The sequence below is a fragment of the Brachyhypopomus gauderio genome, chromosome 5 (assembly GCF_052324685.1).
Source record: "Brachyhypopomus gauderio isolate BG-103 chromosome 5, BGAUD_0.2, whole genome shotgun sequence".
NCBI classification, from domain to species: domain Eukaryota; kingdom Metazoa; phylum Chordata; class Actinopteri; order Gymnotiformes; family Hypopomidae; genus Brachyhypopomus; species Brachyhypopomus gauderio.
The window spans coordinates 11,786,418-11,813,078 of NC_135215.1; the positions used below are offsets into that span (position 1 = coordinate 11,786,418).

The 26,661-nt window shown below is 41.0% G+C and overlaps 1 protein-coding gene across 1 annotated transcript in view; it reads right to left on the reverse strand.

Annotated features, from left to right (window-relative positions):
- Positions 1-318: 318 nt before the first annotated feature.
- The window catches only part of LOC143514472 (uncharacterized), a 34,552-nt gene continuing 8,209 nt past the window's right edge, over positions 319-26,661 (reverse strand). The window contains exons 3-4 of the mRNA XM_077005704.1: positions 20,384-20,602; positions 319-557 (exon numbers count right to left, since the gene is read on the reverse strand). Of these exons, the coding sequence (XP_076861819.1) occupies positions 504-557; positions 20,384-20,602 (273 nt within the window). The 3' untranslated portion in view covers positions 319-503. The remainder of the gene's footprint in view (positions 558-20,383; positions 20,603-26,661) is intronic.

Consider the following 26,661-nt stretch of genomic DNA (forward strand, 5'->3'; position numbering starts at 1 on the left):
ACAAATCATTCATAACAGAAAAAGAAAAACATCCTAGTAAAATGCTCAAAACCATGATAAATTTGAATTTACAGTCAACCATTCCAAATGTCTACATAGACTTTAGCCACTGAATACTATACTGAATATTAACTATGAAAAGACAAAAGTATCACAACATAATGAAAATATGCAAATATCTATGTTGTATCATAATTAATATATTTATTTTAAATGTCAAAGTTTCAAACAAATGTGGGTAAGAATTTAAAACGTATAGGAACACAAACACACTGAACATTTTAGAATATTAAAAACCGATTTAAACAAGAACAAGACCACATTTTAACAATAACTTTTTATAGCACTTGAATGATTTAATGTTTTATTTTAGCTGCACATTCTACTGGAAGCGTGTTAGTGAATTACTTCACTGACATTTGTTCAAACGCATTTTTGAACAGCTCACATTGTATGCGGAATTCCTCCTATTTATCCATGAACACCAGAACATGCTGGTCTTCTTACACAACCCCTATTATTTTGAGGACTTCTGTTCTGGGGCCCTCTTCAGTTTCCTGTAATGGAAATAAAAGTTATGAAGGAAAAAACATCAGTAAAACTACAAGAAGGATTTTGCCACTATGTACACTGCATTACGGAGTTCAGCGGACGCTGCAACGCGTAAAAATCTATTTTCTAATCTGTTTTTATTAATATCTCTACGCAAAGACATAGAAACGTGGTTCAAAACATTTTATGAAATTGAAGTCTGGCCCTTTAACTTATGGCCATAGTAGGCCTTATGAATGACTAGAGGTTTAAAAACATGCCTACATTTGATTCATGTTCATGTGTCAAAGATTTACACTTGCCACTCCCCTCATGTGATTGAGAGACTTGGGTGTCATTCACTACATGTACTCTATGTAGTATCGGAAGAAGGCGCAACCTTGTTCTCAATCGACATCTGTTTGGCTGGTGAGCTGAATTATTTTGTAGATCATATTTTGCATATAGCTTCATTACCACAACTTCTACTAGCTAGCTAGCAGTAGAAGCTCGCTAGCTACACAGGTAACGTAGCGATGTACAGTACACAGCAGTGATGAATGTAGCTTGAAATCTGTTGTGATTTTCATCTTAATCCCTTCATAGTTTGTTTACATTACAGTATAGAATCAACAGCTTATCATAATTTATATATTTTGACAAGTCAAAGTATTAATCAAATCTCTAATATTAATCACTATATGTTTTGCTTACATTATATTATTGCTCAAGTTGTTTATTAGTAAGAATGTCGGTATAAGCGCTTGTGTGCCTTCCAATACTCTATGCGTTTGCAGTAGGCTAAAAATGGGATGTGTGAGAGGAGGCTCACTGTGACCTTATGTGGTAAGGCCAGGTAGTAAGACCTCGCTTCCAGAATAGAGACAGCTGTAGGTTGAACAATGGAATGTGCAGTTCCTATGTTTAGGAAGGAAAGCATATATAATGGTGAAGAGAGCAGACAGCTTCAGAGCTGCACATGGGGTGACATGATTAGGTAATGTGAGCTCTCCAGAGATCTCTGTATTTAATTAATTAATAGGCCTATGTGTATTTTTTAATAAAAGGATAAAGACAAGACTGGTAATGTTTTCTTTTGCAATCAACGAACACGCTGCGCTAAGGTAAGAGAAGGTTAAGCGCGACATTTTGGTGAGCCCCGACGTGATTGCAAAATAATTTGGAACTTTTTTCTTTTCATCTAATGACTGACAGTTTGACCGTGCCGGCACAACAATAGTGGTAAAGCAGAACCTGTTAAAACAAATCTGCAAAATTTGAATTGCAACTAAATTGTGGTGAACTGACAGTACTTGGATGATTCTAAATTAAATCCAGTCTTGTCTAAAAAGGTAAAAGTATAAGTATACTATGGAAAATGGGTTTGAGTCCCATAAAGGTGATTTTAGGGTTCGAGTCCCTACCGGCAAAATGAAAGCTAACAAGTTTTTGTGTAATAATGAAAACTAACAAGTTTTTATTTAAGGTTTATTCCGTGGTGTGGCGGCCGATCCGTTCCTTTGACGAGAGGAACGAGACCTACGCAAGTTCGAGTCTTGCTAGCTAGGTATTGATATTAACCTTTGGATCTTGAGGAGTCCATAAATTAATATTATTTCGATAAAGCAAAAAGCCGGATAATGCACCTGAATTGATTGAGGATGGTAAAACCTCACGGTGTCAGAACGGAACTCTCGTTCTATATTTAGAACTTCTGGGTGAGTATCTGTTTTTATCAACGTATGTAACTGGTGAGGAAAATGCAAGTTTTATAAATGGTTTTAAGTAGAATATAATGTTAGTTTTAAGGGTATGGAGTACCTTAGTGGAACAGATGAGTGTGACTAGTAAAGTGATTCATACTATTGAAGAATATCATAAGCAGTGTGATATTTGAAGGGCTGGCTGTTATGTGACAGTATGGGTGACCAACACAGAATCGTGTGTCCTCAGATGTAATTAATTGATCAAAATAAAACATTAGAGTCTCGTATGTAATATGTGACTCCTCCCTCATTTGTATTTAATTTATTCAGGTTTCCCCTTTGGTTTGGTCCTGCATATATTTAGTATCAGCTGTACCTTGTGTCTTTGGCGATTACGTTGAGTATTCATTTGCATAGTAAGTAAGGCGTGCTGTGGGTCATGTTGTATAATTAAGTCTATTGCATCTGTTTCTGTTCCATGCATTGTTTGCATATTGTATATAAGTTCTCCTTGTGTCTGGTCGGTAAAGCTTAGTGATCGTGCGTGGATATTTTCTCGTCCTGAGATTACTTGTGTTTTACTTCTGAGTTAAATTTCTCAATTTCGCACCCTCCCCTAGTCTCAGACTATACTTTGTGGGTTCATATATTGTCATTGTTTGAGTGTTGAATATGTTTCAGGCCAACCCATAGTCTAAAACTATACTTTAGGGATCATAAAACAAGTCCGGTTGTTAATAAGTTCGTGTGTCGTTTATTGTGTTGAATAAGTTGGGTTCGCTATGCTGACGGTCTTTGTTATACTTTAAATGGTTGCTGGGTTTGTCCTGTTAATGACAGTTGTTTCTCTGTATCCCATATATATATTGGCTATAAGTCATCGGATAAATTTCTTCCTTCGTTGTTTAACAAATAGCATAGTATGTGCTTTGTCTGAGGTGTTATAGTTTTGATTGTAAGTGGGTGTATTTAATTTCCTCATAATTTCTTATATCTTAACGCTAGGTTATGTCATTTAGTATTGAAATCAGGATTGTTTGTACACAGTATGGGTTTTGTCCCTCCTCTGTATTTAGTAACTAAGTAATCAATCTTAGTTGAACGTCTAGAGAAATGCCTCAGCGCGCGCACCTGTTGCGTAGGGACAGTGTGCCTAGACAAGCGGACAAGCGAGCAAAAAGTAAAATTTCATTCGTGTATTTGCCTCCGCCTCTTAACCAAGAATTGTTACATCGCCGCAAAATAGACCAACTGGCTAAAGTGCACACGTTTAACTCGCAAAATTATCAAACGCTGAGAAGATTTAGCTCTGTGACACATGTACAAATACTGTTTGCTGGGGGTTGTTCATAACCAACTAGAATGAGCGGGGTCTGCACAACAGATATTCAGGAAGATACACCACAGCCACCGTATGAGTTAAACTCGGTAATGCCCACTAACTAAGTTATCCAGGAATTAATGTAAAAACAGGAATCGTACAAATGGATAAAATCGACGACGTGGAGTTTAAAACGCGCGAGTTACCCTTGACATTGAATATTAGTATTTAATGCTAAAAAAGGGAACGCATGCCGTGGGGTGAAGGGTAAACTGCGTTTTAAAAGAGACTTGGATGGAGTAGTTATAAATAGCACACACACACAGCGAAGTGACTTGAGTGAGGTAGACATGTCAGTGAAACGGTGAGGTATTTGGATAGCTAAAACTGGACAAGCTGACAGCAGCTAGAGAGCTTGGCTCTGGGACACTTAGAGGAGTGGTGGTAATTATAATAATAATAAAAATAAATACTTGAAATCGTTTACACTGTGGGCCTTGAAAATATAATCCAGGAAAGTAGCTTTTTGAATAATAATCAATGTTTCTATGTTTTTCTAATTGTTGGAATAGGTCTGTATGTTGTCAGTTTAATATGAGAAACCTGGTGCCAGGTAAAGTGACTAGGAAATGTTAAATAATAATAATAATAATAATACTTTGTATTGGTATAGCACCTTTCAAACATACATGCAACTCAAAGTGTTTTATAGAATAGACAAAAAAGAAAAATGTTAAAAGAAATTAAAGATAAAAGAAATCAAACATAATAAAAGAATGTAATAGAGTGACAAATTATAAAATAATATTGCAATAAAGAAAGTAAGATGGCAATTAGAATAAAGTTGGAGTTTCTTAATTAAAAGCAGATCTAAACAGGAAGGTGTTGAGACTCTTCTTGAAGCTGGGCAGAGATAAAATGTCTCTGAGCAAGCTGTTGCAATCTAAAAGATCTCAGAGCACAGGGGATCCGCCCCAGAGACCTCAATATGTCCCCTAAGTGTATTATTTTATGCAGTAGTATTAACAGTATGGGTTTAACCTAAATTTTAGAAGAAGGGGTTTTGGGAAGGGGCAAGGAAGGTCACAGTGATCCTGGCAACTTCGTTGTGGCAGGTGGGGTGGATGCTTTCTCTTTGTGTTCAGGAGAGTCATTGGGTGAAAGAGAGTCCCCACAGAACCGTAGGATGAAGGAGGGCCAGAAGTCAGAGGTCCAGCACCAAACCCTTCTGCAGTACCAGGGCAATGGCGGGGCCCTGATGAGAACTTGGACAGCAAAGCTACGGCAAACCCTATGTTGTCCCTCACTGGCGGTACTCAAAGACTATCATTTCTGGCTGGAGAATATCAAAGTCTGCACAGAACTGTTCAAATGACTGTACAATGTGGCCAGCAGGCCACTAAACACAGGTTCCTGAGATCAAAGACTGCACCTGTTAACCTGTGGAAGAGACATTACAAATGCACTGTTTACAGACAGCAGACACCTGATGCACCTGAAGTCCACAGACTGGCCTCCACGGTTGCTATCTACAGGGGTTTCCTGAAGTCTCACTCATGAGCCGCGAGGGGCGTCCACTCCCAGTTCATTTCCTGGAAGCCAGATCACTTTGATTGAACCTTTGTCCTGCCACCCGACCCAGTTTGTTATATTGTTGTATGACATAGGAGGGGATCCAATTCATGGGAGGAATTTGAAGAACAGCTACAGGATCAGGTAACCTAGGTTACTGGGGCCTGAGGGGCGGCAACCCTGCAAAGCTGAGACATGCGCAACAGTGCTGGTAGATAATGGGAGATTCCGCCACTCCACAAATCTAATTATCTTCACACCCTGGTCACATGGGTAAGGAGTAGGTAAACATGATAGGAAACCAGTACAACAAGGCATCGGGTAACAACTAACTTTCTGAGTGGGAGCTAATTTAAATCTTGTAATAACTAGTGTATTAAAATAACTTCATTTGACTAGTATTTTCCATCTCAAAGAAGGACTTATTTTAAGTTTAAGGACTTAAAGTTTAATTTATTAAACAAAAACAGACATTGGCATAGGCTGTGGACTTAGCAAATTACTGATTAAAACTTATTACTCTTTTTAGAAGTTTCTGAAATACATTCCTGAATGATATTTCAGTAAAGGGGGAGATACACCTGTTAGACAACACCATGCACACAGCATAGGTTGTACGTACAGAGTGACAAGATAACAAAAGGGGGTAAGCTTAGAGACAGAGGCAAATAGGAGCACATTAGATGGTTTGCAAGGCAGACCACAGGACTTAGAGCTATGTAAAGTACAGGAGAATTGACCCCAGAGAAAAAATTTAAGAAATAGAGTACTTAAATAAAATTTTATTATTAAAATAAAATAGCATTGCTGAGTAAATATGGTAAGAAATAAGGAAGTCTGGAAAGGACAAAATGGGAAACCAATTTTATAGAATCTATTGATCAATCCAGTGTTAACTGAGGCACACAGGGTAGCACGTGGGTAGAAATAAATGAAGAAAAATTTTGGTTAACTGATGGCACCTATACTGACGTAATAGCAGTCTGGACAGAGTAATGTGATATTTGAGACATGCATAACAGCTGTCATGCTTTAAGGAAAGGTCTAAGCAGGCTCCCTGGACCAAAGGAGGTAAGATAGGATATTATAATTCTTTGTTAATCTCTCAGTGGGGAAATTTGCATTGTTACAGCAGCAGAGAATTGTGTAAGGAAATACACATATCTAAGACTATGTACAAATGCAATGAATATAGGAGATGAAGTTCAGATTGACTACATGGGTATAGAAATACCAATACGGGGATTAAAGTATTTGTTAGTGACTGAGGATAAATTCTCAGGTTGGGTAGAAGCATTTCCACCAGGGCAGATGACTCGAGGTCAGTCTGCAGAATGTTGATAAAAATTACTGGATACTGCACCATTGTTTACTAAATTAAGTATGCTCAGATAATGGGATGCACTTCACTAGCTGGGAGCTAAAATTTGTGGAACAAAATTTGGGTTTGAGACACAAATGTGGGTTGGTTTATCATTCTCAATCTCAGGCTAAAATGGAGATTATAAATGGTAAGTATAATGGTAAAGGTAAAGGAAAAGGTATGTGCACAAAGGTATTTATATGGTTGGCCAGAAGATCTTCAGTGAATTTTGTTGCAGGATTCACTTCGTTTGAGCTCATGACAGTGAGAAGTTTTCGGGGGTCCCCCAATGCGCTTGCGAAACCTGACAGGTACACTCGGGGTCGTACAAGGAAGGTTACAGTGAACTAAAAAAAGTAATTTGTGAAGCTTATTCTGTCCAGGTACCAGGAGAGGAGTTAGAACCAACGGACCTGCCGGTAACCAAATGGGTCCTGCTTAAGGTCATCAAAAGAAAGTGGTCAGAGCCCAGGTGGACCAGTTCATTCAAGGTCACTAAAGAGAACATCACACTCTGTCCGATTGAAGGGCAAAGGAGAAACGTGGTACCACCTCAGCCGGTGCTGAGCATCAGAACCAGCGCGCCGAGATACGGAGCTCTCAAACGACAGGTCAAAATAACACCTGAGAGCGGAGGTTCAACAATCAGGTAGTCCACCCTGACCTCCTTCGCGGGATAAGAAGATAATCTTGCCTCCAACAGGGCGGAAGAATAGATGATGCTGCAGTAAAAGTTTTGTGATGTATTTGGATGTTTAGTAGTATTGTCTAATGTTGTTTTACAGGCCTTGTGTAACATTGTTTTTTGTCTATATGTTTTTATATTATCATTGAAAGTAGTAGCATTGTGATTGTTAGTATTTAACAACATGTTAAAGGACCTTACAGGGGACTGCCCCCTGTGCATATGGATCCATGGTGGGTCAAGGCCAATATTGTTGTAATAGTAGCTGCATAACTGAGATCCCTTGGAGAGTTTCACATAAAGCTTTAGGAGTTGATAATCATACTACTGGCCGGCTGGGACGGCCATTTAGCAATAATAAAGTTCAAAGGTAAGCATTATTGTTCAGAGAGACGCACATCGTACCAAGAACCTAGTTATTCTATCAATAGAATTGGGATGTTTTCATCTGGAGTACTGGCACATCTCTAGTGTAGGTCGTGTACTGTATATCTAGTAATAGGAGTGGGCCAATTGGGTTAAGACCCCTTAGGCCTAATTAGGATAAACATAGTATGGTTTAGACCTGCCCCAACACTGGGACCATCACTGGAAAATACGTCAGAAATTAAGATATAAGGCATTCATGGATCAGATTATACTAAATGGACACGACAGCAGATAATTGAATTGACTGTCTTATTATGTCTGTGTTAACTTCTGTGGGAATACTTTTGACTTATGATTACAGGTGAATGTTGTTGTCCAATGTAGAAGAAGCTTAGTGGGAAGCTTAATCAGCAGTAAGATTGAGAAGCAGGAACCACAAAGATGTTTGGGTATGATGTCATAGTTGGAGTCAGAAGATGAAAAGGTAGTTTTGGATTAACTTAAAGTTTGATCTATTTAGAGATCAAAAAGGGGGAATTGTTGTGATTTTCATCTTAATCCCTTCATAGTTTGTTTACATTACAGTATAGAATCAACAGCTTATCATAATTTATATATTTTGACAAGTCAAAGTATTAATCAAATCTCTAATATTAATCACTATATGTTTTGCTTACATTATATTATTGCTCAAGTTGTTTATTAGTAAGAATGTCGGTATAAGCGCTTGTGTGCCTTCCAATACTCTATGCGTTTGCAGTAGGCTAAAAATGGGATGTGTGAGAGGAGGCTCACTGTGACCTTATGTGGTAAGGCCAGGTAGTAAGACCTCGCTTCCAGAATAGAGACAGCTGTAGGTTGAACAATGGAATGTGCAGTTCCTATGTTTAGGAAGGAAAGCATATATAATGGTGAAGAGAGCAGACAGCTTCAGAGCTGCACATGGGGTGACATGATTAGGTAATGTGAGCTCTCCAGAGATCTCTGTATTTAATTAATTAATAGGCCTATGTGTATTTTTTAATAAAAGGATAAAGACAAGACTGGTAATGTTTTCTTTTGCAATCAACGAACACGCTGCGCTAAGGTAAGAGAAGGTTAAGCGCGACAAATCCTGAGGGGTTTTATGAAGAAGCATCAAAGATTGATGGCTAAATTAATGCTATTTTATAATATCACTCACTATATTAGCAGATGTACACAGCTAGGTTCACATTTAGGCACGACGTCTGTTATTTGCTAGCTAGCTAACGCTAGTAGTCATGTAGATAAGGTGATGAATATAAGGTAGCTTGAAACCCTGAGGGGTTTGATTCCTTTGATGAAGGCGAAAATGAAAATAAAAGATTGACTAAATGAATGTTATTGTACAATATTGCTCACTGTAATACTGGACGTACACAACTAGGTTCACCTTTAGGCATGGCATGTGCTACTAGTTATCTAGCTGGCTAGCTAGAAGATGCTTATGTACACAGAAGAACCAAACAAAAAAAGGTATTCCTGCTTTCAATTATGCTTTTATAGAACTGTAAATTTGTGCAATACAGTTTCTTGAGAAGTCTCAAGGAATACATACAGACAAACATGCTGTTTGAGTACCACATTGTTCATTCCACTCTGATCCTTATTTTCACCACTGTTTGTAAGAACACCTATAAGGTGGTGTCATCTCCAAACTATTTAACTCTGCTGCTGATAGGAGTGCAGCTATTGATGTACAGAGAGGAGAAGAGACATGAGAGCACCCAGCCTTGTGATGCACCTGCTGATTGATTCACAACTGTGTCGAAACTTGAACACACTGCCTCTTAGTTAGTAAGTTGTGGTGGATTTACATATTTATGCATTTACATATGGACTAATCAACCTTTGTTTGCCTCTGAGATCTAAATGTTGCTGGATGAACTGCTGGTCAATATTAACAGTAGGGGTGCAGCTCGAATCGCATTTCTAACACTGAATAATTAAGAATCAATTCTCATTTTCAAAAAAATTGATTTTTTTTCTTTGGGTACGGGTGTGCCTTCTCAGCCACCGTAGTGCTAGGCAAAACCGCTAAAGTATGAAGAAAAAGAAGTCCAAACGGCTCGCGGTTTTGAAAGCAACCATTTGGAAACACTTTAGATTTTACCATAAACCCGGCCCGGGTAAGAATGGGCTTGATCGTTTGCACACGCATAAAGACGCTACAGATGATATTCGGGAGTTAGTGATTATAACTTAGTTCATTGAGCACTAAGACATAATACTGCTGTAATACTGCGGTCATGTGGTCAGAGGTGAACTTCGGTATAGCCAGTGTGTATTTTAACACATACCACATTAGCCCCATGTGATTGAGATGATTCACAGGTGAGACACATTATTCACACAACATAGCCTTCACCACAGAGTTCCGCAGATGCAGACAAAGCACGTGGACAACGTTTACACACGCCCAAAAGGGAGGGGCCGGGGTCCTCAACGTGACATATATATTAGTGGTGGGCCGTTAACGGCGTTCGTTAATTTGATACTCTTATCGGGCTATATAAAAATTATCGCCGTTAATCTATTCTTAAAGTTGGGTTGGGAACTGGGTCAAAATGGGTAAGCAAACTATAATGACTTTCAACTTGATAGTTTAGCTCGGCTGTATTCCTAACCAAATTGCACAGTAGGGGCGAGAACGAGTTTTCAAACCTGTGAATTACAAATCGTTTGTGTGTTTACATGGATGCAGCTACGAAGTCGCCAGGTTTGCTTCATGGAACTTAGGACGTACTCACACTAGGGGAGAGAAAGAATAAAAAGGGAAAAGACAGAAGGGCAGGGGAAAAATAAATAAATAAATAATAAATTATATATAAAGAAAAAGAAAAAAAATAAATAAATAAAAAAACCAACCAGCTCGAATGCCCACAGCAAAGTAAAGCAAAAAGTGTACCAAAGACATTTAGCACAAATGACGTGATGTATGTGTGAGTGTGTGTTTATGTGTAACCTAGTTGTGCAACATAGGATAAATGTATAGAATGTACTTACCAGCAAGGATAGAAAGCTACGACAACATTCCCCCAGAAGCCAGAGGTAGGCAGAGAAAGACCCGGGAATCCCACCCGCCCTCGGCCCCCCCAGGAGCCGTGGAGCCCCAGGGCAGCACTTCCCAGTGACCCTCGCATGCCCGCCCCTACAGGCGGGAGAGTGAGAACCCCGGACAGCGCCCCCCACAGCCAAAGAGTGCAGGAGCAAAGTGGTAGCAAAGCCCCAGCGCCCCGCGCTCTGGAAAACGACCCACCACCCGGCAGGGCCCCCCTCCCGCCGAGGAGCCCCGGACCACAGCCGCCCCCACCCGGGGCACCAGGCCGGGGCCCCAGAACCCCAAGGCGCCCCCCTCCGGAGCGGAGCAGTAACCACAGGGGAGCAGCCGGAAGCGGACCGGGCACGACTAGCCCCCGACCCAGAACCAGCTGTCCTCACTCATAGACTCAACTCATATATGCATTTGCCCCTATACACCTTATATACACCCCTACCATGCACACACCCACACCCATCCCCATACACATACACGCGCCCCCAAACTCACCCTCACACGTAAACCCTCACACATATACACCTACACGCACATACAACCCAACATGACTTCCTCCACACATCCGACCACACCCATATACACTCTTGCGCACATGGGCCTACCCCCAAATGTGCCCACACCCCAATATATACACACACATACACCCCAACATGTACTCATTCACCTACCTGTATAAAAAGATAGGACAAAGACACACATCCAAACTAACACACCCTCCGCGGCGGGGGCAAATGGCTGGACCAGCAAGGATCGGTAGTAGTTTCCAGGACGCCACCAGCCCGGCCCCGCGACCCACCCCCGCCCCGGCAGGGAGCAGGAAACAGGTGGAGGAAGGCCCAGTGCTGTGTTGTGTGTAGGTGTTGGTGTATGTGTATGTGTGGTAGTGTGTGATACTATGGTGCTGTTAAAATTGAGGGGACAGGTGTTGGGACCAACGTGGACAAAGCCCCGGCCCACTGGCCAGTGTTCGTCCACACCGTCCCCTCAAAGGCCCTCAATGTCTAAGGTGCAGTAAAAACTGAGGGGCAGACAGTGGTGAGGAGACGGGTGAACCATGGCAGCAGGCCCACCTCGTCAACCTCTGGTTACACGCCTGCCCCCCAGGATCCTAAATGTACAAGGACTGTGTGCGTGCGTGCGTGTGTGTGTATATATGTGTGGGGGGTGGGTGGGTGGAAATGCGTAGGTCCAGAGGAAATGGTCCTCTGGAAGAAGAGAGCCAGCTAGCTGGCTCATTGAGCACCGAGCTTCACTGCCCCACCGACTCGAGGCAGGGAGCGGTCGACCACCTCTTCAAGCGGGCCCGAGCATGGTTAACTGGGCCCGGATCACAGAGCCTAGTGTGAGTACGCCCTTAAAGTGTTACCGGAGCGGAGCTTGGAGCGGTCGTTTTCTGCATGGTCCTAGCGCTAAATTAATCGCTATTTAAATATTTCTTTTTAACCGTTAAAACTGCAGAGGACCAAAACCGGCTTTTGAAAAAGTCCCCCCCAAATTACGTCCGTGAGGTTAAATGTACTAAATATTGGCTTACATTTCAAATATCATGATTAGCTGAATAAACATGTTATCAACCCCTTTTAATGTACAGTACTTTTATTTTTGGAAGCACTTTCATATATTTTTATTTTTGTGATTTGTTAAGGAAAAACGTGTAATTTTGTTTCTGGATGTGGCATGTTCTCAGAAATAGGCAGCTAGCTTAAGCCCAATTCTTGTATGAAGAAATTTGTTGTTTTTACAGAAAGCAGTATTTTTGTATAATTAAATTTTTGAGTAGTGGCAAGTTCTGGCAGCTAGCCTAAGCCTACCAATTTTATTTATTTTACTAGTTTTATAAGTTTAATGTAGTGTTCTGATAACTGAGCAGTTCAAGTAGCTTCAGTGTCAGCCTCAAAGATATTGTGTTGCGTTTTTACAAGTTAAAAACGTGCAAGAATAAATAAATCAGACATATTGTCTTGGATTTACCTTTGTGTGTTAACATTATTGCAATATGTTGATAAAACATTTACAATTATAATATCTTTATAAATGTACTCTGCTTTCATGCCACCAGACCGGAGTAGCTCCTGAGATACTGAGAATCATTTTGAATCGAGAATCGGTAAATAATCGGAATTTGAATCAGAAAAGAATCATTTTAGAATCGAATCATGACCCCAAGAATCGATTCTGAATCGAATTGTGGGATTCCCAAAGATTCACAGCCCTAATTAACACAGGGTGTCTACAGGTTTGACCAAGTGAAAATTAAGACATTTTAAGACTTTTTAATACCCTTTTCCAAATAAAATTAAGACCAACTCGGAAGATCATACACGTTAAAATTAAGCACAAAAACCAACTGATTATTTACATTATTTATCTAGCTGCTTGAACACTTAAAATGCGAGGGTCCGCGCGGCGAAAATGACGCAATCGCGGTGGCTCCGATCGGGAGTTGGTCGTGAGGTGTGAATCGCTCCTCGTTTACCTGTGTAAACTATACGATGCACGACACGCGATTGAGCCGAAACTCGGCTCGATCGCAAAAATAGTCGCACGAGTGAAAAATCGGCTGAAAATGGGCCAAAAATCGCACAGCGTACGCCCAGCTTAAGTTGTTGAGCGGGGGGAGGGGGGGGAGTGTAAATTGTCGACCGGGGAAGCAGTGTTAAAATGGAGACAAATTAAGTATTATATCGCCATCGATTCTTTGTGTTGACTTGTAACTCCCGCAGTGGCCCAACTCAAAAGTAGCCCAAAAAACCGCACCCCGCGACCCCAGAATTTTTACCCGTGGAAGGAGTTTCAAACAAGCCCAATTTGGCGTGAAAACCGCGAACCTGGCAACACTGAGTATGAATGCTTCCGCCGTTCGCGGAGGTTCGCGCGAAGTGGGCGTAATCGGTCACGGTCACTCGCAAAAGTATAAACCAGGCTATGCCAGCAGCAGGGCAAAGCATTAATATTGCAGGCTGCTGCTGACGAGCCTCGATGGTATCTGACAGCTCTGAACCACCAAGAATATATCGGGTCTTCCAACCATTTCTGGCTAAATTTGCATTTCCCCATCTCTCCGAACAGACGTTAACGTACACACATCCCGCCAGTCCAACAACCATACCGAGCAATACTGCGAAGGTTGTGCACTGCATGGCTACCGATTTCCGCCCCCGAGGTTCAACACAGAACGGAATTATTCTTAAGACATTTCGGTTGAAAATTTAAGACAAAATAAGACTTTTCAAGGTCTTATTTGACAAAAATGAAATTTAATACCATTTAAGAATTTTTAAGGACCCGCGGCCACCCTGTAACAGCCAGTTAATGTATCAACTAACCCTTTGGATGCCTTTTCCGAGGATTAAACAGATGTACAAACCAGTTGACAATAGTTCTGTACGGATTTTATAGTCTGCTAAGCTTTTTTAATTCATAAGTTATTTATCCTAACACCTTTATTTGGCCAGATTGGGTTGTTTTCTAAAGCAATATGAAAAAAAATTGTTGGCATTAACTAACTTTAAGCTAGATTGTGACATTCAAATTGGTTCAGATGTAATGCATTGTTAAATATTATGTTCATTTTTGTGATTACAGTAGGCAATGACACTGCTGACACTGGGTATCGCGACTTCAGACTTGGATTCAAACTGGCAGCAGGTAAAGTGTTGCATTAGAAATATTGTGTAAAAAAATGTGAAGTTGGCCTATTTTCTATATGGTTTTATTACCATCTTGGTAATAAAACATCTTTTTAAATCATATTGATAGATATAAAGGTATCTGGGTGGTTGACATGACGTGGCTTTTTTTTGGTCCAATACTTAAATTATAGAAAAATATGTAAAAAACTGGTGATATTGTTCAGAAAGTGCTGTTTTATATGTATTTACAGAGCATTCATGGGATTAACATTCCTTTTTTTCACAATTTTCAGCCAAACTAGAAAAAACTCATATGGAGTGACTGTCCCAAGCACATTTCACAAAGTTAGTTTTTGAATTAAAACAAGAAAATTAATAAATTTTCTGTTTACTCAATAATATATTGATAACCCAGATGTCTACTTTTGAATCTGCTTGACTAAAAGTTCAGGCATAACATTTTGAAGCCACCCTTAACTAAAACATTTTGTCCCCAAAATGGATGTCATATGGTGTGACACCATATTCCTTTTTTTAAACGGGCAATTGTTTGGAGACCTTTGGGGAGTGGGGGTCCTCCTTCTTTCAGGAGATAGAAGAAAGCCTCAGAGAGACACTGAAAGTTACAAAGTGAGTCATCGCTCTTCATGTTTTCAAAAAAATCAATTATATCCAGCAATCCTGCTTCCGTCTTGGTGTGACACATATTACACAAAAATGCACAAGTTAAATTGCTTTTCAGTCAGTATTACCTTTAAAACTATATTGTCACATTGTAGTTAGCATGGTTTTATGGTGTTAGCATAAAGGCACATTGCTTAATGTCATGCTAAGTACATGAAACCTCATATGGTGTGACACATTATCATAAGGTGTGACAGGGATTTCTTGTCACACCATATGATCATTTTGTCACACTATATGATATGAACTGTGCATAAATACATAAATAATGGTCTTGATACATTTTTATAGTTAATAGTTTGTTGAATATTTTATACTTTTAATATATTTTGATAATAAATGATTATATTATTCACATTTAATATCTACACCAACTCAATTTGGTGAATCACTGCTATCCCATTTTCAAGCTGAATCCATGTTAAACTACATCTGTCATGGTGAGGCGGCCCCCTACCGGCCACCTCCGTCCACAGCGGCTGTTGTTGTTGTTGTTTGGTGACGTCATGTGCATCCCTCAGGTGGGCGGAGCCCGTGATCCGTCTCACCTGAGGGTCGTTTGTTTGCCTATATATGTCTTGTATTTGTACCAGTTGACCGCTGGTCATTATATCCTTAATTTGGATCTTTTGCACGGGTTTTTGTTTGCACACTTTTTATTAAACCATCCTTTTTCCCCTGAGACTTGGCGTGATCACTTCCTTTTCAGTTGCTCACACCGCCCGTCACAGAATGACCAGCCACCCTTCGGAAGCCGCCGAGTCTCTTTTTCTTTCTCCTTCGTTCGTGGTCATGTCTCGTGGTAAGTGCTTGTCTGCGTGGTGTTTTGTGAAGAGTTCCGCCGTGCTTTTGTGTTGTGTTTGTGGCACAGCGAGGACCAGGGCTGTCTGCCCTGGGAAAACTCTTCATGTTTTGTGTTGGTTAAAACGTGTGTTCATGTCGACGGATGTGTGGATCAGTGTGCGTGCTCGTTGTGTTTAATGTTACATGTTTTGTGTGTGACACGGTCGCCGCTCGTCACTGTCGCCTCGCTCCCCGTGTGTCTTGTGTTAAATGTGGGGAGCAACTGCGGCTCTGAGCGGCGCGCGTCACTGTGTGTTTATGTCGAGCGCGCATGTGTAGGTCCCATCTGTCTGTTTGTGCACCGTTTTTGTTTGTTTGTCTAGTAATAGCGCGTGCGTTTTGTCCTAGCGTGTTAACTGTTTGCGTGTAATTCCACGCATGCTCCTCCCCTTGATTGTGTGTTTGGGGGGACCGGCTGTGGTCCCGTGCCATGGGGTGTGGCACGGAGGGCGTCGCTCCCGAGGGAGGCCCTGAATAGGGTAGGGCGCGGTTGTGTGTGTGTGTTCTATTCTCTGTGCAGGTGCTTCTCCTTGGTGGTGTTCCTGGACCTTGTGGGGGTCTCCACCTGGCAGGAGCCCCCTTGTGTTGTGGGGTGACCGGAGCCCGGTCATGAAGAGCCCCTCCCTAGAGGGCTGGGGCCCCCGGATGTTAGGGGACCATGGGGCTCCGGTCTGAAAAGCTCCTGCTGAGGAGGGAGATCCTCCCTCCTGCCCGGAGTGACCAGGAGGCCCTTGGGGCTGCTCCCTAGCCCGCGTCGGGGGTCCTCTGGGCCTCTGTCTCTGGCGCTCCTGGGTTGGGTGGAGAAGTCCACCTTGCGATGAGAGGCCCCGGGAGGGGTTGGCTCCCCAGGAGGCTGGGGTGATCCCTAGCAGAAGGCAGGGGTCAGCTCTGGGAGGAGGTAGGTCCAGGAGGTGAAGTAGCCACGCCTTGGAGAGGTAGCCTGCACACACACACACATACACGAGGGACGAGAGAGGAGCCGTAGCCCCTCATCCTCACACCTGTGGGGCTCACCGGCTGAAGGCCAGTTAGGGCGTGAGGGCCCTGCGACCAACTGGGGTGTGGTTTTGTGTTGTTAACGGCCTGGTCGGTCCAGGGTCCCGCCAGGGGAGGTGAGCTGTTTAATGTTGTGTGTTTTATGTTCCAGCTCCCGGACGGCAGGAGGTGTGTTCCTGCCTGTCTCTGCCTTCCTGCCCCTTTGTGTTTTGTGTGCAGCCGCTGTGTGCCACACACCCAGTGGAGGGGAGTGCGGCTTGGTGGGGGGGTCTGTCACGGTGAGGCGGCCGCCTCCGTCCACAGCGGCTGTTGTTGTTGTTGTTTGGTGACGTCATGTGCGTGCCTCAGGTGGGCGGAGCCCATGATCCGTCTCACCTGAGGGTCGTTTGTTTGCCTATATATGTCTTGTCTTTGTACCAGTTGACCGCTGGTCATTATATCCTTAATTTGGATCTTTTGCACGGGTTTTGGTTTGCACACTTTCTATTAAATCATCCTTTTTCCCCTGAGACTTGGAGTGATCGCTTCCTTTTCAGTTGCTCACACTGCCCATCACAACATCATTTTGTCACTCAAATGTTTCCCTTTATTTATTTAGTTTGAGGCAGATTTCATTAGATGACGAGAGATGGCACACTTTTAACAGATTTTAATGATACAATATCAGCTTGCTGTTTGAGCATCGTTTTACTTATTCTCATTCTTAAATTAATTTATGCATTAAATATAAAAAAGTTCAATGACTTACCAAAGATTATTATAATTCGTGTAACCATAACCAATATCAGCAGATTAGAATAAAAAGTGTAACATCTAATGAATACAGTAAATGTGTTAGTTAATGCCTTATAAGCATTGTTCACTACGTTGAGTAGAATTCACTGTTCTTCAATTTTGTGATTTTGCTGTAACTAAAAATGATTTCAGTCACTTGTCAAAAGTTTGTTTGTTTGGTAAATGCAGATTTTTGCATACAGATTGCTGTGTGGCATGATTTATCATATGGCGTGACACCATGTAATTTGGTGTGGCATTCAGAATTTTGAAAAAAATTAGGGCTTTTTGATAATTAATCATAAACTCAACAATGTGGCTGATGGGGAATAGTGTCAGCAATAGTTACATGAATTTTGGTACTTTTATAACAAGATACTCACAAATTAATTTGAAGTATATTGAAAGATTATGAGTAAGTCTTATGAGTGTTGATGAAGCCAATTAATACAAAAGGTAACATATTTGCACATGAGAAATGGTATACTTTTAAATAGTAATCAGGATAATTGACTTACATTATTACATTATATTAGGGATGCAAATGATCGATTAATTCATTAATCGTTAGTTGACTGATCTTATCGATCGACTTTCGATTAATCGATAAGCGGCGTTTTTCACCTGAATTTCAGTGTTTCAATAGGGCTTTTAAAAATATCAGCTAAATATACTGCTCAAAAAAATTAAGGGAACACTAAAATAACACATCCTAGATCTCAATTAATAAAAATCTTTGAAATCAGTTGAAAATCTCTCATTTCTACATGTTGTCTGTTCCATTTGCACAAGAGCAGTTGAAATTGATTCACAATCAGTGTTGCTTCCTATCTGAACACGAAGTGTGGATGACTTGGAGTTACATTGTGTTAAGTGTTCCCTTTATTTTTTTGAGCAGTGTAGTTAAAACACTTTGTTCAAAAAGTATATATTATATTATGATAATTATATTATATATTGCTCAAGTAATTATGCATGAGGAAATTTTTATGGTATAACAAAATACATTCTTTCATTTTAAAAAAGGAATAAATTAAGGACTGGCTCAGTTCAATTTGAAACATTAGACATTAAAAAAAATGTTTAAAAAAAGAAGAAATTAAATAAAAGATGAAATTAAATAGAGAGCCAAACAGAATATTATTGAGCCCATGTTTGGACAATGTTTCTAGCTTTGTAGTGAACACATGCTGTAACGCGACCGGAGAGTGCCCAAGTTTCCACAACATCATTGAGCTTGTCAGTTAAACTGTCAGCGGTGTGTCTATCCGACATGTTCGTCGTAATCAGCACTGCAGATTTTAGCTGCCAGTTCTCGTCAGTGTAGTGGCACGTCACAGTAATGTAACTTTCTGTTGTTAGAGCCGTCCAACAATCTGTTGTAAGGGCTACAGTAGTAGCAGTAGATAGCTTTGTTTTTAGCTCACTCGTATTTTTTTGTAGCGAGCTTCGAAAACGCTCGCCTTCCCAGTGTAGCTGTGATTTTAGGTTGACCAGGTGCACTGGTGATATGCAGGACAACTGCATGCATGGTGTTCAAATGATAATTGAGTGAGCTAGTGGAACTGTTGTACTTCAATACCGTATTACACACAGAACATTTGACTTCTTTGCCTAAATTAACAATGTTGAAATTGTAGTGACTACTACTCCTCGCAGCGAATTCCCTAACAGACAGGCACTTGGCCCTTTAAGTGACACTGGGGGAGCGGAGAGAGAACGGTGCTGAATGTCGTGAATGAACCGGTTCAGCCGACTCTTTGAACCGGTTCATTCACGACTGACACATCACTACTAAAATGGAATAATGCCTATAAAGAAACCTGCAAACTAACTGAAAGTTACACTGCAGTTTCTTATAAGCTAATTTAAGCAGGAACATGGCATATTAGCTTTTATACTGTTATAGGTGGGGGGTTGACATATTTGGCAAAAAAAAAGTAAAAAAAAAAAAATCTCAAATGTAAGTCATGGAAATCACTGGGTTATATTCGATCAACTCTTATATTTCCAAATATATAAGCCTGGTTTATACTTGACGCGGCACGAGGGTCCGCGCGGGGAAAATGACGTAATCGCTGTGCCTCGAGCGCTGTCAATTCGCAAGGTCGTGCTCCTCTCAAATTTTGTAACTTCGTGCGCTCCGCGCCTCAGCGCAAGTCATGTTTGCAGGATTCATACACCTTTACAAGGTGGAATTAAAGCACTTGTACGGCACTTTAAAGGTCCAGTTCAATATTTCCGAGCACGTTAAACTTAATTTAGTTAAATACATATACTCAAAATGATTCAAAATAATTCGCTTTTTTATCACATTATTTAAACGCCCAATCTTAATTTCTTCACGTTCTCTCATGTTTCGTCCTGGAATTATAAATGTTGTTCAGTCAAACAGATATTTGCCTGGTGTAGCGTCAGGTAAAAATGTTTTTTCACCGATTTTGCAGGAGTTTTTTATTTTCCAATGCCATCTATAATTTCGGAGAACACTGCAGTGAAGCTCGCAAAAGTATAAACGATTCCACCGTTCACGCGAGGTGGGTGGAGTCACACGCTACGGTCACTCGCGAAAGTATAAACCCCCCCCCCAACAAAGTACGTTCGCTACGCCCTCAAATGAGCCATTTGGGAGCCGAAAGAGCCGACTCTTTATGAGGAGCTGAGCCAAAAGATCCGGCTCCCTAAAAAGAGCCGAAATTCCCATCACTACATTTTAGTATGTTATGACTCACAACTTGCGATTAGGTAATATAAAACTTGATGCTCAATGTTGTGAAAGGTAAAATATTTTAAATGTTTTAAACAACAATTGCATAACTTTTTTTCACCTTTATTGTTGTATGAGATGTGGAGTTCCATTTGAAACCCACGGACTTATCATTTGTCCAGCGGAGGTGGGTGATGGTTACAGGGTGGCCTATATGGATGGTGTTCAGGGCTGCCTCCCTCCAAAGGGATACTTGGACTTTCCTCTCCCCTTCAGCAAGTGAGAGGTCCACAATGGGCACGTCCCCCTCATAAAGCTTCACTCGTCGAGGTGCACTCAGCTGGCAATAAATCAAGACAAAGAATAAGTGATTGCACTGTACATGTCTGCAAAAGTACACACAGTATACAAAATAAATTGTCTAAAAAGCCAACAAGAAAAAAAGGTTTTTATAAAATTAGCAATTTTATGGTTTATCAATTATAATTAAACAACAAATTTCTTTCAAATACTTTTTCAAGGTAGCATTTTTAGCATTTTGAAAAGAGTCAGTCGTTTCCTTCATAGAGTTAGAGGTAATGAACTATAATTCCAGAAACTACCCAGCCTTATGGATTTTCCTCTTTATTTAGCCTAGATGCTGCCAAGCTCAACAAACTAATCAGGAAGGCTGGTTCAGTCATTGGCTGCTCTCTGGAGGGCTTTGAGTTTGTTACAGAGAGGAGGACCTTAAAAAAGCTCACTACCAATATGGAGAACCCCTTACACCCCTCCACAACACACTGGCTAGGCAGCAGAGCACTTTCAGTAACAGGCTCCTTCACCTCCGCTGCAACAAGGAGATCATTCCTCCCAACAGCGTTCACACTGTACAACAACTCACCATATGCAGGAACATTATTACTGTCACTTTACTATTTACTACCTAAATGTTCACAGTAAACAGCACTCAGTACACTGCTAAACTCTCTAGGATCACACATCAGATTACACTTTGCACTGCACATCACACTTTACTACAGCATTTATTTGCACACATTATGTTTTAGTTTTCTTATTTAGATTAATATTCTATTGTGTATTTAATTTTTGACTTTTTATATTTATATTTATTATTTGACTTATTTTACATTTAATGTATGTATGTTGTACCCTTTCAAAGCTGCTGTAATTGAATTTCCCCCTTGGGATTAAAAAAGTTAATCTATCTAGACATCACTAATTAACCCACATGTATATTTTTTCATAATTATTCATTATTTTCTGCCATTGGTGACTATTGGGCAACAAATACACACACACACACCTATTTTTAAATGAACAAAATGAGTATAACTTAGTGTCCACTGTTCCTCGCAGGGTGGCAAGACAGTTTTCGGTGGTCTTCTCTCCAAGTTCTGTTGGCACACTTTGAGGCTCAATGACCTGGGTTGCCCTTTCTTCGGCCTCCATGGACACCTAAAAAATTCCAGTCCTGAATATTGTGGTGTCTTTTGTGATAAAAAAAGTCCTGTCCTGTTTTTTTTTCTTTAATGACTACGAAGCCTTTAATAATATAACATCCTCCCATGTCAATGTGTCTGGACTGGAAATCTAAATTGCGAACCACTTTAATGGCATGTTGGCCATCAGTAACTCCAAAATGCAAATAGTGCTTTGCTGAAACTACAGTGACCTTGTCTGTATTAAAATTAAAACTTGTAGAACGGTCTACACTTTTCTTCAAAATGCACTTGATTTTGACAGCAGGCGGCCTACTGTACGGTGTGGTGGTTTTGGTAAGTGCACTGGAAATGGTTGCCATTTTGATGAGCCCTGGGGGGTGAAAACAAGAGTGATTTTATAGAAAGGAAATGCAAGTTTGCTGTCATTTAACTGAAATAAGTATGCTGTTTAAATAAACATTTTTATTGTCCCATCACCTTGTCATGTTATTTCATAAAAAGGGAAGAAAGTAAGCTATTATATAAGGAACTGTGCTGGGCTTTACTTTATGCAATAGGGTCATTCCATGTCAAATCAACCAAAATTTAGATTGACCATCTCAGAATCCCTTCAAACTTTCCCCATTTGTAGGCAGTATATTTCATGGGGAAATCCAAAGTATTTCTGTTCCATGTTCAATATTTCAAGAGTTACAGCCGTTTTTGTAAACACCCCCTCAGACACATCTTTTGCGAAAGTGGCTAAATAGCAATATTTGAATGTCAATATCTCTAAAACTATTACAGCTAGAAGGCTGAAATTTTTTTGTATGTTTAGAAACTTGTATACTTGTAATTTATGTACTTTCTGATGCTGTAAGTTGTGTTGTGTCAATAGAAAAAAAATGTTTTCCAAAGTTGGAAACCACCTATGGCAAGAAGGCAAGAACAATGATTACACGCCCCAGACCACCACCCATTGACACAGACCCTGATGAAGAAAATACAGAAGTAGATGAACAAGCACAGGCTAAAATAAATCTGCAGACTGTGTGAGATCTGTTGAATGACACAAATCAACAGTTTGTAAGCATTACAGAACTGCTTGAAAAGGGCAATATGTCTTACCAGTACTACAAGAGAAGTGTTGAGTCTCTTTCTACATCCAGTCTGATCATAATGGCACGAGAACCAAAAGACTGCTGGGTAAATGGCTACAATCCTCTATTGTTAAGAGCCTGGAATTCCAACATGGACATACAATTCATACTGAATCCATATAGCTGTATAATGTATAATTCTGTATAATTATACATTATATATTATTATATATTATAATTCTGTATAATTCTGTCATACATTTCAAAAGCTGAACATGAATTGAGTGATTATCTAAAGCGAGTGATGAGAGATACATGTGACAGCACATCTGAAAATGAAACCATGAAACAGATCATGCATGCCTACGCCAAAAACAGAGAGGTCAGTGCCCAGGACTTGCAGTTTAAAACTCAAATTATCATCCCGTACTGTTGTTTTCATACCAACTGATGACAATGCTGTACGGATGAGTTTACTACTGAGATATCTGCAAAACAAAGACCCTGATGATGAGGATGTGTGGATGATTGGATTGACTGACAAGTACATGTTCAGGCCAAACACTCCTGAATTTGAAAACATGTTAATGGCAGAATTTGCTAGTGAGTATAAAATTATTTATGGAGGGCAGAAAAAAGGCAAAAATGTTTTGTCATTACAGAACAACATGGGGCACATACAAAAACATACTAGAGGAAAACCTGCCATAATTCGATTTCCTCGATTCTTCCAGCAAAAACATCCAGAAAAGTTCTATGGAACATTGCTGAAGTTATACGTACCATACCGAAGAATCACACAACTTGTCAACACGATTCCAAAATTATGAATCCATTTATGGCTTTGCCTCTGTAAAACTGATGGGCTCAGATATACTTCGCCATGTTTACACCATTGTAAATGAGAACAGAACAAAGTACAAAAAGCACAGTGAAGCTATTGACCAAGCAATTGACAATTTTGAACAAAATGGTCCTATTGAAGATGCATGGACTTCACTGGCACCAGCAAATGAACAGATCCGTTTAGAAAGTATTTTGGAGAATGAACTCACAGATCCGAATGTCATAAGTGAACAAGATGATGTTCTTGAATATTCCACACCTATGTGTGGTAACACCACAGCTATGCCATTGATGGAAGATCCACAGATGAATTCTTCACAAATTAGAAAAATGTACCAGAGTTTAAATGAAACACAGGCAGCTATATTCTATGCGTACGTGATTGGTGCAAAAGAAGTGTTTTTGGTGAAAATCCACCTCAGTTTCTTTTCTGTGTCTCAGGAACAGCAGGGACAGGAAAGAGTCACCTTATTAAATCAATTTATGCAGAGGCAACACAATTATTACGCAAGCTGCCCCGCCTAAGTGAAGAGACAGACATATCAAAACCCACAGTGCTACAGGTTGTGCAATAGTGTGAGTGAACGAACTGAATCGAATCACTTCCTCAGATGATTCGTTCCTTTTTCAGTTCAGTAATTGAGCTCAGCAGCGACCGTGCAGGCTGGCAGGGGAACTGCAGTGTGGTCTGTGAATCACCGAATCACCGAGGGAACTGCGCATGCTCCGTGATTCGTTCAATGATTAGTTCATGAACTGAAAGCTCTCGTTCACGCACTGATTCGTTCATGAACTGAAAGCTCTCGTTCACTCTCTGATTCGTTCATGAACTGAAAGCTCTCGTGCACTCTCTGATTCATTCAATAAACGTACTGTCACGGTGAGCCACATTTGCACTGCACCTAGAGAACCGTTGCTAAGGACGTGATTCACGTTTGCGTTGCTAATCGCTCACATGGAGTTAAGCCATATAAACATAAACACACACCTCCCCCCTGTTTTAACAGATTTTGTTTCTAGAAACAAACTTTAAATGTCATGTAACAAGTACTGTATAAAACAAGTAGCAACAGAAATAAACATAAGTGAGTGATTAATGACTGAAAAAAATTGTGGTAGATCAAATATACATATATATATATATATATATATATATATATATATATATATATATATATATATATATATACTAGGGGTGGGCATAGATTAATTTTTTTAATCTAGATTAATCTCACTGAAATCTTGAAATTAATCTAGATTAATCTATATTAAAATGGTTCTTATGCGTGCTACCCAAATAATGACTAAAAGTCAGTTTTTGAGATAGGGTTTCTTAATACAGGGGGTGCGTTAGACCAGGGACTCAATTCCTGTTTCCAAAATGCATCAATGACTGCTTGAGGAAGCTGTTCTACTTTGATACTTGGAAAAAAAAACATGCTCAATAAAATGTAGGCTACTCATGTTCGTTTTATTCAGCTAAACATGATATTTGAAATGTAAGCCAACATTTAGTACATTTAACCTCACGGACGTAATTTGTAATTACGTATTTTTTTTCAAAAGCCGGTTTTGGTCCTTTGCAGTTTTAACGGTTAAAAAGAAATATTTAAATAGCGACGAATCTAGCTAGGACCATGCAGAAAACGACCGCTCCGAGCTCCGCTCCGCTACCACTTTACGTTCCTAAAAATGAATTTTCCGTGAAGCAAACCTGGCGACTTCGTGGCTGCATCCATGTAAACACACGACCGATTTGTAATTCACAGGTTTGAAAACTCGTTCTCGCCCCAACTGTGCAATTTGGTTAGGAATACAGCCGAGCTAAACTATCAAGTTGAAAGTCATCATAGTTTGCTTACCCATTTTGACCCAGTTCCCAACCCAACTTTAAGAATAGATTAACGGCGATATTTTTTATATCGCCTGATAAGAGTATCAAATTAACGAACGCCGTTAACGGCCCACCACTAATATCTATGTCACGTTGAGGACCCCGGCCCCTCCCTTTTGGGCGTGTGTAAACGTTGTCCACGTGCTTTGTCTGCATCTGCGGAACTCTGTGGTGAAGGCTATGTTGTGTGAATAATGTGTCTCACCTGTGAATCGTCTCGTTATCACATGGGGCTAATGTGGTCTGTCTATTTAATGTGCGCTCGCGCAGTGTCCTGTGCTCGTCGTTGTCTAGAGTTTACACGTTGTGTTTGTGTGAGTGTTCTCCGTTGCGCAAATAAGCGCTATATTCGTAAATAAACTCAAAAGTGACGTCAGTCAAGAAGGATTCTGTGTCTCGTCTTTCGCCGACCCACAAATGTCACAGAACGACAAGCCCTTTTCGAGACACCAAGAACGATGCCAGGCTACACAACCCGGCCAAAGAAGAGCCAGCGCCCCAGCAAGCGGCATCACCACGCTCCCTCCTCGCCACCGCGCTGTGAAGCCACGCCAACCTTGGAACAGTTGGAACAGGACCCGGTCTGCGCGTTCCAGCTGGCTTCAGCACGGGCAACGACCGACCCCGAGATAGCGGAGATGATCCGCGAGGGGGCGGTACAGACTTGGCGAGAGCGACAGAGAAAACCTCCTCCATCCCGCGCTCTTTCTCCTCTGCGGGTAGGATCCTACGTGTTCTGCGCCACAGACACTACCCCAGAGAGCGAGTTTGGGGAGGAGGACTCTGAGGAGGAGGGTGATGCGGAGGAGGAAGAGGGCTACCCTCCGTCTCTAGGCGAAGCCTCCACCGTCGACTACGGTGGGGAGGGGGAGGAAGCCTACCCTCCGTTGCTAGACGATGTCTCCACCGTCGACTACGGTGAAGAGGAGGAGGAGGAGTCAGAGGAAGAGGACTACCTCCCTCCGCCCGTAGTTCCCTCTCCCCCCGTCGAGGAGGGCGAGGAGCAAGAGTGTGACGAGGAGGAGTACCCCTCCCCGTCGGAGTGCTCTGCATGCCCCGAGGAAGACGGTGGGGAGGAGGAGGAGAATGGGGATTACCCTCCGTCCGAGGGCTCCTACACGGAGGAGGAGAGCCC